This window comes from Taeniopygia guttata, chromosome 3, assembly GCF_048771995.1.
Source record: "Taeniopygia guttata chromosome 3, bTaeGut7.mat, whole genome shotgun sequence".
Classification (NCBI taxonomy): Eukaryota; Metazoa; Chordata; class Aves; order Passeriformes; family Estrildidae; genus Taeniopygia; species Taeniopygia guttata.
In genome coordinates, this window is record NC_133027.1 from 69,879,536 (window position 1) to 69,897,194 (window position 17,659).

Sequence of the window (17,659 nt, forward strand, 5' to 3'; positions counted from 1 at the left end):
TTTCTTTGGTTACACCAAGCTGCAGAACAAATTAAACCTTTACCTAAGCACTTCCTCACAGGTTGAAGTCTTCACTTAGACATGAGTAAATGTTATGTGTTTGAATCACTCCCTTTAATATCACATTCACAATCCCATTTTGGCTCTCTGAATCTGACTTCTTGATTAGTCCAGTCTTGCTCTCAGTTTGACATGATCCAATAAGCCAAAAGAAAAAAAAAACTGCTGGAAATGAAAAATCCACTCAGAATTAGGAAGTAAAAGAAGGGAAATTTTCCTTTGGAATGCAGTTAGACTATAAAAAGGAGATGGTTATGAACCAAAATTTTCTAACTTTTTTAAATGCAAGCAGAATAAGCATGTAAGAAAGAATTTAGAAAATGCTTCCTACTCTACTATATTTAAACCAACAGCTATATTTGTAGCCTTTGACTCCTCAAAATATTTCCATGCCAAGTTATATGGAAAGCCCCTAAGCACTATCCTATCCTATCTACAAAAGGTTTCAAAGAGTGGGTTGTGTAAAAGACATTGTGAATAAGATGCTAGAGTGAAAAAAGAAAGAAAAGTAATAAGATGAGAGAAAAAAATGTTTTGGCATGTAACAAAATAATTTTTGTACTTCACTGACAAACTGTATCAAGCAGAAATGATCAATTTTAACCATGAAGACCTACAAATCAGTTTATTTCATTAATCTCTTGCTTAAGCTTTCACTTGTGTTAAGGCATTCTTTTTCTTTACCCTTTTTGCATCAAAACAATAAAATCTTGAAGTCATCTATGAAACTGATTAGAATTTCACTGGGAAAAGTTGGAAAATTTAGTGGAATTCCTGAAGAAATCTCAGTAAAAAGCTTATTGCATGTGCTAGTTCTTCCCTCAATTCATGCCATGGTATACATGAGTTGAGAAAGGACTCAGCAAACTGGGTAGAGTCAGACATCTGAGGTACAAAAAGCCTGTGCAGTCTCGAAACTCAGCAAGTCTGTGGTTTTCCATGCAAAGCACTCAGTTCTCTAAAAATGTCTTATGTTATACTTTGCAGCATCTTGGAATACTCAGTCAGAAGAAACACTGGAGTGTCATATTGCTTGCAGTAATACCAAGAAAGCATACAGAAAGAGAACTGTGGTCTTCTGGGCAGAGGCAAATGTTGGCTGCCTCATATGTTCCTCCAAAGATCTCAAAACCCACCAAAAGCCATTTCTTTAGGACAAAAGTTTTGTATTTCCCTAAGTAATATACTAAAAAATAGTGACATATGGCTGAGGAGAGAGAATAAGAAACCCCACCTGAAATTTCTTGGAACAGACAAAGAATTTAATCAGTTACTGACATTATTAAAATTTGGGCAAATGCACAAGTTCTTTTAAAGAAGCCAAGCTATACCCCATAAACCACTTATATTCTAACAAAAAAGCACCACCTGGAAATGGAATTTTACAGGAAGACCAAAATGCATGAATACCTAGATAACTAAAATAGTTTGTTGCCAAATGACCTACATATACACTAGACTATGTCGTTTTACCACATTAAATAATCACCAGTAAGAAAAGCAGGATTTCTAAATTTGTCGCTTTCCTTCTGCTATTTGCATGCCGTTATCTTGTGACTCATCCCAATGTTTCTTTAAATAGAAACGTCTTTCAAAAAAAGTGAGTGTTCTGCATATTTGTCAACAGACTGTCAGCTATCAAAGGCTGCCTCAGAAGTGGAAGCTGCATGTACCATCATCACTACAAGCACAATCCACTCTATCAGCAGTATCTGCAGAAACAAGCGTTAACTACAAAAATCATATACAACAATACAGGAATCTCCAAACTGAAGCAGATGACAACAGCCAACATAATTAGAACACAGGTTTACTAGCAGAAGCCTGAATACCCTTTGTTCTTGTCAAGTTTGTTTTCTTTGTTCTGTGTACTTAGAAATACATCATTTCCATAAAGAAAAACAAGGCTTGAGCTTTCACCCCTATCACATAAAAAAGCAAATCAATGCCTTATCTATTTATACACACAGCGAATAGCTATTATTTAAAAGACTAAAAGGTTAGTTCAACTGTCGAACTAGGAAATGCTAAAAAGACTATAGCCAGGCAAAAAGAGGAGACTGCAGAGGAAAGGGAGGACAATCTTCAGAGCTCAGCAACTATTATGTTTGTCAAAAAAAATATTTATGGATCAAGATCAAAAATCTAACCATGTGGGAATAATACCTCCCCTTCTCACTTACCATGTACTTCTTGGCAAATCAACACTACCACAGTCACTAAGGAACAGGTGGTCATCAAAAGAAATAATTTCTCCACAAATGAATGGTTGTTCCAGGGAAAGGTGAAATAACACCTGTTCTCACTAAACCTATTATTTTTGCTAAGATATCATAGATCTGCTCAGTGATGTAGCTACCATGGATTCAAAATTCCTATTGCCCTGAGGAGATGCAGTTACATACACGCAGATGAATCCTCATGTGGAACATTCCCATCCAGACCTGCTCAGCAACAGAGTTCATTGACAGCACCAAGAAATTGTGCATATTCATCAGCAGCTCTGACAGACACACCACAGAAGCAATACGGAGATAATCCATCCCAAGCTCAATTCCTTCCCATTTCCTGTTCAAGACAGGAATTCAGTCTGTTCGGTCCTGCTCAGTCTCACTACAGCAGTTCTATCTCTTCTTTTAATGCTACCCTTGTTGCTGTTGTTCAAGTGTTACCCCTTTGGGGAGGACCATTCACATCTAAACTTAAACAATATGGGAGTCTATAATGCATACAGAGCACCGTTAGAATCAAAAGCACCCCAAGGTGCTGAACCCCGCAGGATAAGGAGAATTTGGAACAAACTCGCTTTAAAAAAAATCTTGACTGAATTTGAGGATAAGGGGGGTTTGTTGTTTTCTTTAAGTACCATAGAAGGTATTGGTAACTCCTGGAGGTTGAACACACTGAGCACATTTCAAGAGGCAGAATCCCATGCGTAATCTCCCAGCTCCAGCTGCTGAGATCCTACAAAGCTGGCTGATAGGAGTCTAGTTTCTTGCTACACAGTACTGCAGGCAGAATTAATGTTTTCCACACTGCCAGCCTCTGTAGCACTGCTATGCATTTCCTACACTGATAACATTTTACACCACTCGCTAAAATATTTTTTTAATTTGCTATTATAAGTCACTGAGTTGGAAAAAAGGATCCTTCCTGTTTTAAATTTTGAACCAACCTAGCCAAATATTTCAGGAAGCTACCGTTATAAGAAGCCATTACAAGACAAATAAAGATATGGAGAACTTTCATATATATGATAAGGTGTTTATTGAGTAAAAGCAGTCTTTTAAAACATTGAATAATTATTACTTCCAATCTCAATATAACTGGACAAAAGAAGAAGCTATGTTTTATTTAATTTAAGGTCTTTGGCTTTACAAATACTTCACCTTACAGCTGTGCACATTGCAACAGAGAATATAATGTTTGAGTATCACTTTATCCAGTCCTTGTCTCAGCTGAGAGATTAATGTAAAACTGCACTTTGTACTATTAGTAGCAGTAGAATTGTAGCAGATAAGAATAACCATGAACAATTTAATATCGCAAAACACTTTTGACTAAGCTAAAGTCTAAGGTTTCTGTGTTTTCAAAAAATTTGCTTTTAAAAAACAAATTTAAGGCAAACAGGCAAATGTCACTGTTTTATGATGCAGCCTTTCACATGTCCATAAGCTTTTCAATATCAAATCTGCCTCATGCAAAATGTAGATGAAAGTGTGATTACTTACTATTTTGTTTCATTCCAGCTTGGTGTGCAACCATTGTACTAAACATTGATTTAAAAACTCTTCTAAAGACAAAACAATTAAATCCTATCCATTTTATGATATCCACTACTGTAAAGCTAACCTCATAAATATTAATGCAATTGTCACGATAAACCAGATGACATTTCAATAGATTTTAAAAATCTGCTAAAATCAATGTGATACACAAAGGAGGGAGGTTAGTCTGAGACACCCAGGACCCAATTTCTAACATTATTTTATGTATAGCCTTCATCAGTTATGGTCCTCAACATATGCATAAATCAGTCCTGAGGTATGAAGACAAAATCAGAAAAAAATGCAAGTAGCAATCACCGCTTAGCTTATTGATTGCAACTGCTTATCTACACTGACCTGGTTTAAAAACTCAGTATGTTACTAGCTATGTTGAGACATCTGGTAGAATTAATAAAATGAGTGGTTTAGGAGACTATCTCAGCTTTACAAAGGATTCTGCAGCAAAACTGAGACTCTTCAACATTCTAGAACAGCATCTGAATGCGAGGATTTGGGGTTAATCTTTTCATCATTTTGCATAAATAGCCTTTAGTACATTGATTCCAACTGCTGATCAAAAAAAAGGGGGGATTTGGTTCTGAAGATAAATTTAACTGTATAATTTTCAATTTTTCTGTGCCTAAATTTCATCAAAAAACTCCAAACTCTTTTAGGAACTAACTGGGAATCTTTAAGGAAAAGCACATTGCCATACTTTATTTTACCAAGATATAGCTTATAGATAGCACAGGATATAGGATAATACCTATAGAATTGACAGGTAAAAGGCATAAAAAATAACCAATCCCCTTCTTTTTTCATCCAAGGTAAAAACCCACACAGTACACCTTGAGTTCCTCATTCAAATCTCTCTACCAGTATTTCTCAGCTGTCCTCATGGCAACTCAATACATAAGAGTGCCAGTTTCAGTGACTTCTACATTGCTTATATTCAGTCAGCGACTTTTAGTCCAACTAGTCTCACCTTGTTCCCTAGGACCACATGGAATCTGAACCAATTCCTGTTTTAATCCTCACTTTTCCATTCTGCTTCAGTGGCAGACAGAATTGAATTTGCTACACTTCTCCCTAAGTTCAACTGCAACAGTGCCTGAGTACTCCACTGAGTACACATTCCACAATCAGATTTTTCCTTCCACGACCAATGTTCTTCTTCAGATGGGTTGGGAGAACACCCAAAAGTATCAAACAGAAGGAAGTCTGCTTCCAGCTCTGAACCAGCAGCTCTCTGGAAGACCAGCCCTCAAGAGCTGATATTGGCATGGACAGAGCTTCACATCTTCATTACCAACCAGGAGGACAGGATAGGGCTGACAAGCACAGCAAATCTTCATGGCATGCAGTATTAGAATAGCACAGCTGCCGGGAAAATAAATACTGGGGAAAATGCAGCAAATGAATACTGAAGTGTTCAGTAGATAATATAGCAACTAAGATCAATTTGCAGGAAACTAAAAAGATATTAACCCTACATCTCATTTTGCCTAAAAGTAAACAAATTTCAAGCATACTAAGGCAACTGAGAGCCAATTTTTCTCCTGTATGATGAAGTCTAGAAAGACAAATAGAAAAAAAAAAATTCAAGTTTTTCTCAGAAGTAAAAAAAATCAAATACATGTGATTTTCTGAATAAGTACTTAAAATCATTTCAATATAAGTTCTAGAGAGTCCTAAGCTCTCCTGATGTATTCTAGATCCTAGTTTATTATGTCATTCAAAACAGAAATTATAACTACTTATACATTCACCTTCTTGCTACAGGTGACATGCAAAGAAATCCTTACTTATTTCACTACTACATTCCTTCCTAGTAAGCAATCAAAAAGCTGACAGTTGAAGTGAAAGGCCACAAAAGCAGCTGGGAGAAATCCATTGGGTTCCATTGAGGATAAGTGAGTTTGGTGCATCTGTCCTGCTGGAGTCATTAAAACACAATTCCAAAGGAAACACATTACGCTCCAAGTGCAGATGATTTTCCTAGCGAGCAGTTCATGTAGCATGAAGCCTAGCCATTAGCAAAGGAATTGAATGTTCCAAACACTTGGCTAATAAAATCAGGGAAAAAACCCAACAAACAAAAAAATCCTACAGGAGTCTCAGGCTTCAACATATACCTGAACCAAAAAAAGCCCAAGCATATACCTCGTGTTGGTAGAACAAAGCATAAATCAACAAACAGCAGCTCCAGAAGCTCTCACCAAAATAGATGTCTCTTACTCTACACCCTCCCAGTGATATGAGATTTTCCTGTGGATATATGGTACAACAGGAGAATTTGAATGTTTTGGCATTCACCAGTATTCTGGTAGACCAGAGTGAAGAGAATGTTTTATTATTGCTGACAAAAACTAATTACAGCTCTGTAAAAGACAACCTATGAATAGAGTTCTCAACCACTCCAATGGGATGGCACAGTTAAGAACAAACCTCTCTTTGGGATACCAGGTCTCCCATTCACACACACATGTACAACACACTGGCATGTGAAAGCAAGTTACATACACCTGTACTTATATGCATGTAAAATATAATCCAGAATCTTCAAATTTCAGTGGTCTCATTTATTACCATTATCATTAAGGACTATAAAAGACATACCAAGGTGGAAAAAGTAGTATATTATTTATATAGTGAGACTGTTGGATATATTACAGAAAACGCAGGCAAACCAAGTGTAACTCAGCATAATAACATGAACTATTTTTTTCCAGCCAACACAGATGATAGATGATACTTACAGAAAGTAAGTCCACTTACAGAAAAATGTCCTTTAAATGCCAAACTAATTTAATTTACTGTACCTAGTCACTGTGTACAAAACTGGTTTCCATCTCTTTGAAGTAACAAAAGCATTAGAATAGAATGAAAGTTCAAACTTGCCCCTTTTTATATAAATATTGAGAGTAATGGTGTTTGGAATACTCAGATTATCCCACTCGAAAAAATAATTTGTACTGAATCATATGAAAAACCCTCTGAATATATTTCAGATAATAGTTAGTAGCAATGGGCTTTATGAAGGTTACCTTACACTTATTTTTAATTTGCACACCATGTTGGCAAATTTTTATCTTAATACCTAGTTTTCATGCAGCATGTTTGCTTGAGGATTATTTAAAAAGAAAAGCCTTTCAGACAAAATCTAAATCATTTTTAAACCAACTGAGACTAAGAAAATATCTAGCATGTTTCCATGTCAAATATGTCTGGATACCTTTTCTTCTGGATACCTTTTTCTACTGGGTATACAACAGCACAAAGAGAAATAATTTTCCTTGTCATAAATGTGAGACAGTTGATAGCATACAATGTACAGGTCTGTTGCATAACTTTCATGAAAAAGCCATTTAAATCTCAAAACTGAAAGAAACAACAACATTATAAATCCCTCCCTTGCATCTGCAACCTGGCAACTTCCTTCTCATATCCTTGTGACACCTTTTCTCAGTGAAAAAAAACTGTGCAGAAGATGCAATAGCACAAGAGCAGATGATGGTAATGTAAAAGAGAAAACTTTTCCTTCCTTTCCTCTTACAGGATATATAAACTTAGATCCCTGTCTTGCACCCAATATCCATCATATCTGGAAGAACTACCTAATCCTGTTTCTAATATTGTTCATATTGTCCAGAAATTGCAGAAGTTTCTGAATTCAAGAGCACAAATGGATAGATGGCTAGGTTTCATTTCTTAAGAAAATTAGGGAAAATTTCCAGGAACTGATTTGATTATGGCATTTAATCACTTTCACTTTTAGAAAGTATTAGATGATAGAGATCTTGAACTAGGAAAAGAAGATGTGATTTCCAAAAATTAAAATATTTTTAAAAAGAAAAAAAAATTAAACTACCCAAAAATATATCACAGGAAAAAGAACCAGAAGCAAAACATAGTTCCAACAGGTTGCAATGGCCATTCCTAAATTACTCCAGAAGCTGAGGATTCACCTTTTCAGGATCATCCCAACTAGTGAAATACAAGACACTTGGGTCCAGAGAAGGTTCACTGGAAATAACAACTAGGCTAAGAATAGATGGACTGAAGGCTTTTTATGGTCTTAAATGCTTTACAAAAACGTAAGGACTTCCATTTTCATCTTACATCTGCTTTTCTAATAATAAAAAGATATACTAGGAAAATTAGCCAAAATTATTACAAAATAATACCTAGGCTGTAGGTCACCCTTGTGTAGGAGAGTGCATCTGTAATTCTGCTTGCCTAACACACTATAGCCCAGACTATGTCATGATACTCAGTATAAAATTATTTACTATTCCATCTCCACAAGATTCCTCCTTTTTTTGTCATCTGTTTCTGGTTTGTTGGTTTTTGGGTTTCATTTATTTCCTGCTGATGAACTGATGAAAGTAGTACATGCATACAGCACTCCACACCCCAGCAAAATAAAAAAATATTACCTGTTTAAAATGAAAAGTGAAAATAATGCTACCTAAGGAACTAAACTAGATTGTAGTTTTATTTTTGAAACCAAAACTATTCAAGCAAGCTATGAATGTCAGTGTTTTAATAAATTGTCAGAGCTAACCATACTATTTTACAGGGAAATGATGAAACCTCAGAGCACAAAATAACTACTCAGTGCCTAGAAGAAACAGAGCACTACACATATTCTTTCTTAGGAAATTTCAGTCATTTTCCACTGTTGCCTTTGATAGTAGCATTTATCTGGTTTATGAGAGTCAAGTAGGTATACACAGATAGATTGATCACTGATCTCACAAAGTATGGAAATTCTCATTTTGGGATTCTTGCACTAAAAACATAGGTATTTATTGCAGAGCTGATCTTGCACATTTAACACACACTAATTGAGAAGAAGCAGTAAATCCAGTAAGTGCACACATTATTCTTTCTTAGGGACAAGAAAGCTGCTTATTGTTCTGACTCAAGTCAGCATGAGATTTTGTTCATGTTACTCAGCCATTACATTGCTGCTAACTTACCTTTTATATAACAAGAATACCTATTATATAAACATAGCATTCAAGAGGTTACACAACACAAAAGGCAAACACAAGGAGACTCTTATAAGCACAGCATCTTAATGATTTCTAATGTAATGAAAAGTAACTGAGGACTGAAAAAACCTTCTTTTGCAGGATTCTTTCCACCAGAAAACTGAGATCATGTTGAAACCAGTTTAGAGCAACAATTTCTCAAAAAAAATACTTTCTACTACTAAATGAAATGAACTGTTATTTTAATAAAAAGAATTTATGCTTCTTCGGGAAGGTAATAGTGCTTCAGGTAAGACAAATAACCTTAAAACTTCTTTTAACACTTACTTCAAACAAATGTGAAGCTGTCTATGTAAGTACCTGCCCTATGATATACAAATATAAATGCAAAGGCAAAATTTGTATTTTTCATAGAAAAATAGAAAATACATAAAGATACCAAATTCCAGTACTATTAATTTATCAGCAAGTACATATTCAGTCATTTTAGTATCATAATCACTCCTGACTTTCAGAGACTTACTGAAAATATATTGATGTTGACAACACGACCTTGTGCTCATCTATAATTATTTTCAAGACTGGTCCCTTCTAATATCAATATATCAATATTCAAGAGACACAAGCAGATTCCTAATGCATTTCGACAGAAGCCACCCAAATTTGCAGTAAAAATATATTTATGATTTACTGAATACCATCTCTCTCTGTTGGTATAGCTGTAGCTCTGTATCTTCTGTTAGTGTTGGCATTTAATAAGTGTTGAGAGCACAGCAAACTACTCTGTAAACCGCCAAGAGCCACATGATGACCACGCTCAGAACCTTGCTTTATCTTTCCTGTGCGCATCTCAGAAGACCTTTGAGTACAGAGTACTGTAGATCAGGGCAACTGTCATCAGTGTTATTTAGGCCTGCGTGTAAGTGTCCAGAATTCTGACCTTCATGGTTATGGACAGAAAATATCAGTAATTTTTTCCAGAAAATACCAGATAACCACCAAACATGGTGTGCCACCTTGGTCAGTATATTCTACAAAAATCTTTTTCTACTCACATCTAGTGCAGAAAATAGTCCAGAACTAGTGCAAATATTCCACCTAAGACCCCTACAATGCACTCTTAATCTGCCCTGTTCCCAACAGAATACCCGAGCTCGTATTGTCTAATCATTCTGCAGAGACATTTTTTCATTCTCCAATATTCTCTGAGTGTGATCTTCATATTAAAAGAAATATTCTCTTAACACATGGCCCCAGGACTCTGCTAAAGACAGTGCAAGAGAAAATCTGCAAGCTGATGCTATGATTTAAATAAAAGTTTCAGTACTTCATATTTGAAAATTGAATGCTTTTTCATTACTGTATTCTGCCCTATAGCATTACTTTATCACACTTCCTTCAGTTCATGTCCCTGCTTCCATCTGTTGGGAATAAACAGATAGAAAACTGTTGCTCTTTACACATGTGGCCATACACAGTTATCACTGTACAGCCTGGGGTTTGGGCTGTGATTTTTGACATTATGCCTCTGTGTGTCTATTCTTTTGATTTTATTTTTCCCCTGTGAATTTGCTTGCTCTTCGTTTCAGTATTCACAAAGGGAAGATAGCTTTAGAAGTCCAGATCTGCTTACTCTGGTAGCACCTCTTCTCTCAGATATGCTTTTCATTCTCTTAGAACAAATTCTCACTGTGGAACACGCTCTGGATCATCCATGGGACTGCTCCCAGACTTCACTTCCCAAATACCATTTTCAGTCTAAGTGCCTGGCATTTCATGGGACTGACTACGCTACATTGGTTTGGTTTCTTGAGGCATCCCCATAAATATCAGAGGTGTACTTTTCTCCTGCTAGCTTTCTTGAGTGATGGACTTAAGGTTAACAGTGACTTTTCTTTTGCCTGTAGAACTCCTATGACTACAGTCACTGTTCCTCAAAAATTTACAGGATTTGAGCTAGAGCACAGCATTCAAATGAACACTATAAGGTGCATATGGAACATTCAACTACAGCATAACAAATCAAATTAATTGCACTGCAGGGAAGAGTAATTACAGTACCATGATTTATTTGTAAACAATTATTTGCTAGTCAAAAAAATTAATTAATTCCTATTAGAAATAACAATGCTTATAGGATTTAAGTAATTCCTATATTCTTCACCTTACGAACTGCTATTTCTTGTTCACCAAGGCTCAATAATACTTTATCTTCAGCTTAAAGACCTGTCACAATATATTTTAACTCAGGGCACACACGAGAGTTTCATTATTTCCAGACACAACCAGCATACATCCAAGTCATTTTAAGACCTTTTGACAGTCTCACCCAATACAGTCAGGAATGCTCAGAAAGCTGATTTGTTCAGAAGTGATCAAGCTTTATATGACACATTATGAGATTCTGGAATTAAAACACCCTTGTAACTCTATACTGACTCATAGCACATTGAAATTGCAAATTTACAACTCTAGCAGCCTTCAGTGGACACTGCAAATGCTTATAATTTCAGAAAAAAACAGATCATTCCTGTAGCAAAGGACAAAAATTCAGCACAATCATGTTATAAGCATGTGACAGTCATGAAACCTGTAGTATCATATGAAAAAAGTACTATTTTGTAAGATGAAGAAAGGTGAATATTTAAAAACTTACCCCTTCTGCCTTTTCTTCCGTGTTAGCCAGCATTTCCTGGAGGGCCCGTACTGACAGAGACTGTTCCAGCACAAAGGTGCAGATGGACAAATCAGGTGGAACATTCTAGGTAAAAGGGAACCATGAGACCACATTAGTAACACGAGAATCATGAGTAGCACTTTCCAGTAGCTCCATTTTGCCTCACCATTCATGGATCTGAAAGATCTAATACATCTGTGAGGCTATGAAATCCAGCCACATACTGGGCTGCAACAGTTAAGTTTTAGCCAGTAAAGGGAAGCAATGCTCTGCTCAGCATGTGCAAGCCGATACCTGGGGTATCAGGTCCTCTCTAAAAAAGAAAAACTCTCAATAAAAGAAGAAACCAAAGAATTTCATCAAGTTCAGCAGAGGAGCACCATGAATGTCAGGGCTAGTGCACTCTCCCTCTGTGTCTGGGATCTTGCAATTCTCTTTAAAAATCTAATAGTGATTACAGGGTAATAGAGGCAGACTCTTCTTGGATGTGCTCCTTGGAAGGAATAGGAGCAGCAATACAAACTGTATAAAGAAAATCAGAGAAAATAAATTGGGAGTGGAAAGGCTCTTCAGCAAAGCAATGATGGGTCTGCTTGGACATTAGCACATGGAACAAGTGTCCCAGACATTGTGCTCAGATTATGAGGAAAACCAAATTCAGTCTTTAGGCTACTGGTAGTTAGCCAGAGCTCATCATTATCATGAGGGTCAAGATGAATTTTCCTAGCAGAAATAGTGGACACCAAGTATCAAGGCCAAACCAGCAGCTTCAAAGCCTTGCAGGGCACTACATGTCACAACAGGCTGCTCCAGCTGGGATAAAACTAAAGAGTCTTATAAAAATCATTATTTAACTTGTCATGCTTGAAATAAATATCATTGAACTATTGAAAAGTTAATTTTCCAGACTATCATAAAAATTTGTATAAAATTGAAAGAGGTTTGTAATAGCAATGTCTAAGTTACAAAGCAGCAAAGTAAAATTAGATTTTATGTGGGGATCTTTTCTTCTGTTAATAGAATGTGCAACTCCTACACACCTTTACTTGCCTCAGAAATTCTTTTGTATTCCTTCTCTATTTTCTTTTCATTTTCATTTAGTTTAGGAATACTTTTATTGACTGTTGGAATCCAGTTTTTTACAGCATGAATGCTTTTGCTGCTACAGCTGTAAAACTGCACACTTACTCAAATTGTGTACAAAGTGAAGAGGCGACTTCCAAGGCCAAATGGTAAAAAGATAGTTGCAAAATCGTTTTTTCCCCCCCAAAAGTTAGTTTACTCAGAATATCTCACACTCTTGCCAGGTTATTATATTGCTGCTCATCCCTACGAAATACAGCAATTCAGGTCTGTTTAATACATAATAGACCTTTCACTATTTTCTAATACCTATATTTCAATTAAATTAATGTAAAATTGTACTGTAAGTTTCAGCCAGATGAAAAATATATCAATAGCATCTTCTGTTACATGGGTTTTGACTGACTTATGCAATGATACTTTGGCATGGAATATTTTTCAGCCAACTCCTTCAGAATCAGGTCTCTAATTATTTCAGTGTTCTTGTTACCATTTTTCTTTTGTAGCTAGTCAGACACTACAATAGCCCTTTTAATGCTACGACTAGGCCAAGAAATGACCAATTAGATTGTCTTCAAAACACCCTTGTAATGTAAGTACCACCACAAGCCCTAATTTTACAAAGCAGGAAAGAGAGCACACAAAGATCTCAGGATGCAAGGTGCTGCTTCTACACAGTTAATGTAAGGACAGTTTTCCAGTCTAGAAAGCCTCACAGCCTCGCAGTGCAGCTCACCCTCCAGTCTGCCCAGTTAAACTGACAAACAAGAGTACCAACCAAAGAGAAAAAAATGCTCCATACACTGTGCTCAGAAATGAGCCAAGGCTACCTTCTCTGTGTAAATAAGCAGACAAGCTCTCCTTAATAATATTCCCACTGTTATTACTGTTATTTAAGGTAGTGTTTTTGGTGGCAGAACATGTCTCACACATACAATTTTGGATATATCAAATGCTTTACTATTGAACCTACCCCAAAGGTTATGTACTGTCCAATAGTGAAAATCCTGCATCATTCCACGGATCAAACCAACATAACTAGGACACTTTTCCTTCATCCATTTCATTCTCATTTATGTTCAAGACAGCCATGAGCACTTCCTTTTCTACCCATTAAAACTGAGGTAGGAAGTCCCAGTGAACACTTTTCAGCTACTCTCATTGCAGGTAAGGCACACTTTTTGCTGCTAGCGAAAATTAGAAATATATGAGATCATTTTGCTTTAATTAAGTGAAAGAAGTACTGTGTTCTTACAGTCTAGCAAAATGTGAGAGGTTTTTTTATGAGGCAAAAGGGAGAGCACATTATCCCTCCTCATCTTCATTGTGTGAATGCATGTGTACTTGTTGGCCCTCAGAGAGAAATGTTTTTCCCTTAAGAGCTGAGGAAAGATGCACCTACTGATGCTTGCAGGGAGCATGTGAATTAGACCTTCATTTCTGGCAATTCCTCAGCCAGCTCTGCTCTACTGAAGATCCAACAGGCATGACTGCATCAATCCCAGGATGTACAACTATCAAAGCATGGAAAACCAGGGGACAGATGCAGACCTGCCAATGTATTTAGCTCAATTACAGCCCAGCTCATCCCTATACACTTCCTTTCAATGCTGATGCTTTTAACGCTACGGATTTAGAGGATGAGGCTTTGGGCCTCATAGACACAGACTGAAGTTTCCTCTCTTTAATAGCACCCCCCCCCTCCCCAAAGACAATAATTCCAACTGATTTTAAAATTCTCATTTAAATATAACAAAAATTATTCACAGTGTCTTTACCATCTCTTCAAAGCATAATATAAAAATGAGGAAAGAAAACCAGAGTTGTTGCCAGACCTCTGATTATCTGTCTTACTGTCTGTCAGATTATCTCACACACAGAGGATGGCATATGAAAAATAAAGGTATTCTATGGCAGTCTAACATTCTCAACTGAACAATATCTTCATGCATAAGTACAGTACATAATACATTTTAGTATCCAGTCTGGGGAGCAACTGCTTATTCTATTGGCTACAAGGAAAATCTGTAGCAATTCATTTTCAACATTAGGCTTTTTTGAGAACAGGTGAAATGTCTTGGCAGATATTTCAGTGACTGCTTTGCTAGACTATGAACACACTATTAAATAATAAATAATTTTAAAAGAAAAAATTTTGCTACATGTCTAAACACCCACCAATACACTTTTAATAAACGCCAAAACTACCAGGTTTAACTAACAATTAAATGGTAATAATACATCTATATTTTGATAACAGAATACAAACTATAACCCCATAAACTGATCAGCTCAAAAGCAGAGGCCTCATCAAATATAAATAACCATATTGGCAATCTTCAACCTCCTATTCCACCAATTTTCATCATATTTATATTTGCTGCAGTAACTTTTTAAACAATGACATGGAAAATTAATTCATATTCCAAAGCAGGGGTTGGTTTGTTTTGTGACAGAGTATGTAATATCCTTGAACAATCCAGGGAATCTGTATCACTTCAGTTCATATCATCAGTGGAAAATTCTGATAAGAAATGGCAGTATTCAATATAATTTATTTTCAGTTAATTTCTGACACATTTGCAAAATCAATCATACTTTAATATAAAGTTTGAATATAAAATATACTCATTAACTTAAAAGGAAAATAGTAGTAATTCCAGTTTATCCCAGTATTAATTAAAGCATTACTGATTTGGTTGCCAGTTTATGCTTAGATTTGCCCTCTTGTCAGTTTTTCTTTTTAGAAAATCTCACTTAGTCATAATTACAGCCTAATATGCAAGTAGTTCAATTTTAGAAAACATTATTACATAAATAAATAGAGATTGTATATTGCATTTCAAAAGGACATTCAGTACCTCTAGGAGAAAAGCAATAAATTATTATTACCTTTTTCTATTGTTCCTTCATCATGGCTTGTAATAGCCCAATCAGCAAAATTAGGCAAGTTAAAATAAATGTAATGGTCGTCTGGAATTTTTAAGGCATACCCATTACTGATGTAATTACTGGATTATTTAGAAAATTGGTGAAATCCTTATTCTTCCTGTCATTTTAAACTACATTTATTGTGTACACTAGTTTTCTGTAGTAATATTTGCATATTAAACTCTGCTTTACTCTGTGGGAGGCAGATTTGCAAATTAGATAATCATACCCTTTATTAAAAAGGTGTTTCAAGTAAAGCTTTTGAAATTTATTTTAACCCTAACTGCATTCCAACCCACAGGTGAATAATGGGTACTGGATGCATTAGTTATCCTCAGTTTCATTGAGGATTTCTATTTTCCACACTTAAAATTTCTATTTATACACTCCAATGAAAGCGAGAGGCTGAGACACGAAACTCAGCACTGTTGTCATTACTCTGACAATCACACAGTGCTAACAAACCACTGGAATGTACAACCTGCTCATACAATACATTGCATATAATCTTCTGACTGCAAACTGAACTTCTGCCTCTCATAAATATTAGTGAAGACTGAAGGATAATAAATTGCATCAGCAAACAGAATTCTGTCTCTAAGAACAAGCAACTTCACCTCAGCTTTACTTGTCTTCCTAGATATTTGCAAGCTTCTTAGTTATTTTCCTAAGCTCACAGTTATTTTTGTTATTTTTCTAACCAAATTTCCAATTAAATGGACTTGCAGGTATTTAGTTTTTAACTGTATACTGAGAATTCACACAGCAATGCCTAATCAATCACCTAATTAGGCAGCCTGATGTCAAAAAAATGAGATATAGATGTCCATAACTTATTTTATTGCTAGCACATTTACTATATGCCTAACTTTGAGAATCCAAGTAGCAGGATTGAGAAAATTCTTTTTAGTACAGAATTTAAGCAAAACATCTGTAGTCCTATTTGTGGGAGTAGCCTGAAAGAAACTGAACCCATCAGCTATTTTCAAGTCCCATTTCAATTTATACATCTCTATCTTTCTGGCAGCCCTTTCTATTTAAATGAGATTCTGTCTGGTGACAGTGATGAAACACACTCAATATAACCAAGGGAAAACTTCTATTTCTAGGACTCTACATAGAAGGCCTAGCTTTCCTTGTTTTCAAGCTTGTCATCAAAACAATGGACCCAGAACAGGAATATATGGGTCTGACAACCCAAGTCCTGTCAGCCAAACAGAATGAAATTCTGTTATTATTATTGAATTCATCAAATCCCAAAGCAAAAAAGACAGAAAATTAATTATGAGCCTTACAGTTTCAGTTCTGCAGAGAATGTCACGTAACACTGTCCTCTCCCTGAAACTCCTCCAGGAACAGTGTCAAGCTCCCTTGTGTTTACCATGAGCAGACTGTGAAGGTTGCCTGGACACCTCCTACAGAAAGTTTCCTATCAGCTGCTTCTGACTATTTCAGTGTGAAACCATCACTTTCTGTATGAGGCTTTTATAGGACATTCCATCCCAAGCAGTTGTCTCCCTCAAAAGCAGAGAAATTCCCTGCATTCAAAACTTTTTATGTTATTCTACCTAAAACTTGTAGTGCCCACATGTTTTTGGAAGAGCAGTTTGACAAGGGAGTGGCTTTTTACACAAGTACACTTTTCAATTTTTCTAGGAAGAACTTCAAAAATGTTCTACTTTCTGAAAAATGCCATTTTCACATAGTGAAAACTTTCTTGTTAACATCTGAAAGCTCAAAAGAGTCATTTTTGCACAGGAAAACTGTTTCAGCTGTTTCAGGAGATAAAACTTAGAAATTGACAGGAGGATAAAATCAGAACAGGCTCTAGAATTAAAAAAAAAAAAAAAAGACAAAAAAAAAAGTAATAATTCCATTTTCAAATGTTAAAACACAAGACAGCTCCATGTCCTCGGTGGTTCTCTTGAATTGTGTTGGTTGTCTATGCCATATGCTGATGTCGTTTTTAATCTGACCTAAACAACTGTCAGTTTTGATTTTCTTAAAAATACTCTCTCTGGTCACATACATAAAGTTTTGCCATCTTGTCCAGATCTCTGAGCACAAAAGTCTCCCATAAGTAAAGCATTAGATTTGATAAAACCAGCAGTTAAAAAAAACCTTGATACACTGAGCATACT

The 17,659-nt window shown here is 35.9% G+C and overlaps 1 protein-coding gene across 10 annotated transcripts in view; it reads right to left on the reverse strand.

The window, feature by feature from the left end:
- RYR2 (ryanodine receptor 2) overlaps positions 1-17,659 on the reverse strand; it is a 370,524-nt gene that overhangs the window by 244,954 nt on the left and 107,911 nt on the right. For all 10 annotated transcript variants that reach the window (XM_030268235.4, XM_072927080.1, XM_030268232.4 and 7 more), the window contains exon 3: positions 11,484-11,588. In XM_030268235.4, the coding sequence (XP_030124095.4) occupies positions 11,484-11,588 (105 nt within the window). The remainder of the gene's footprint in view (positions 1-11,483; positions 11,589-17,659) is intronic.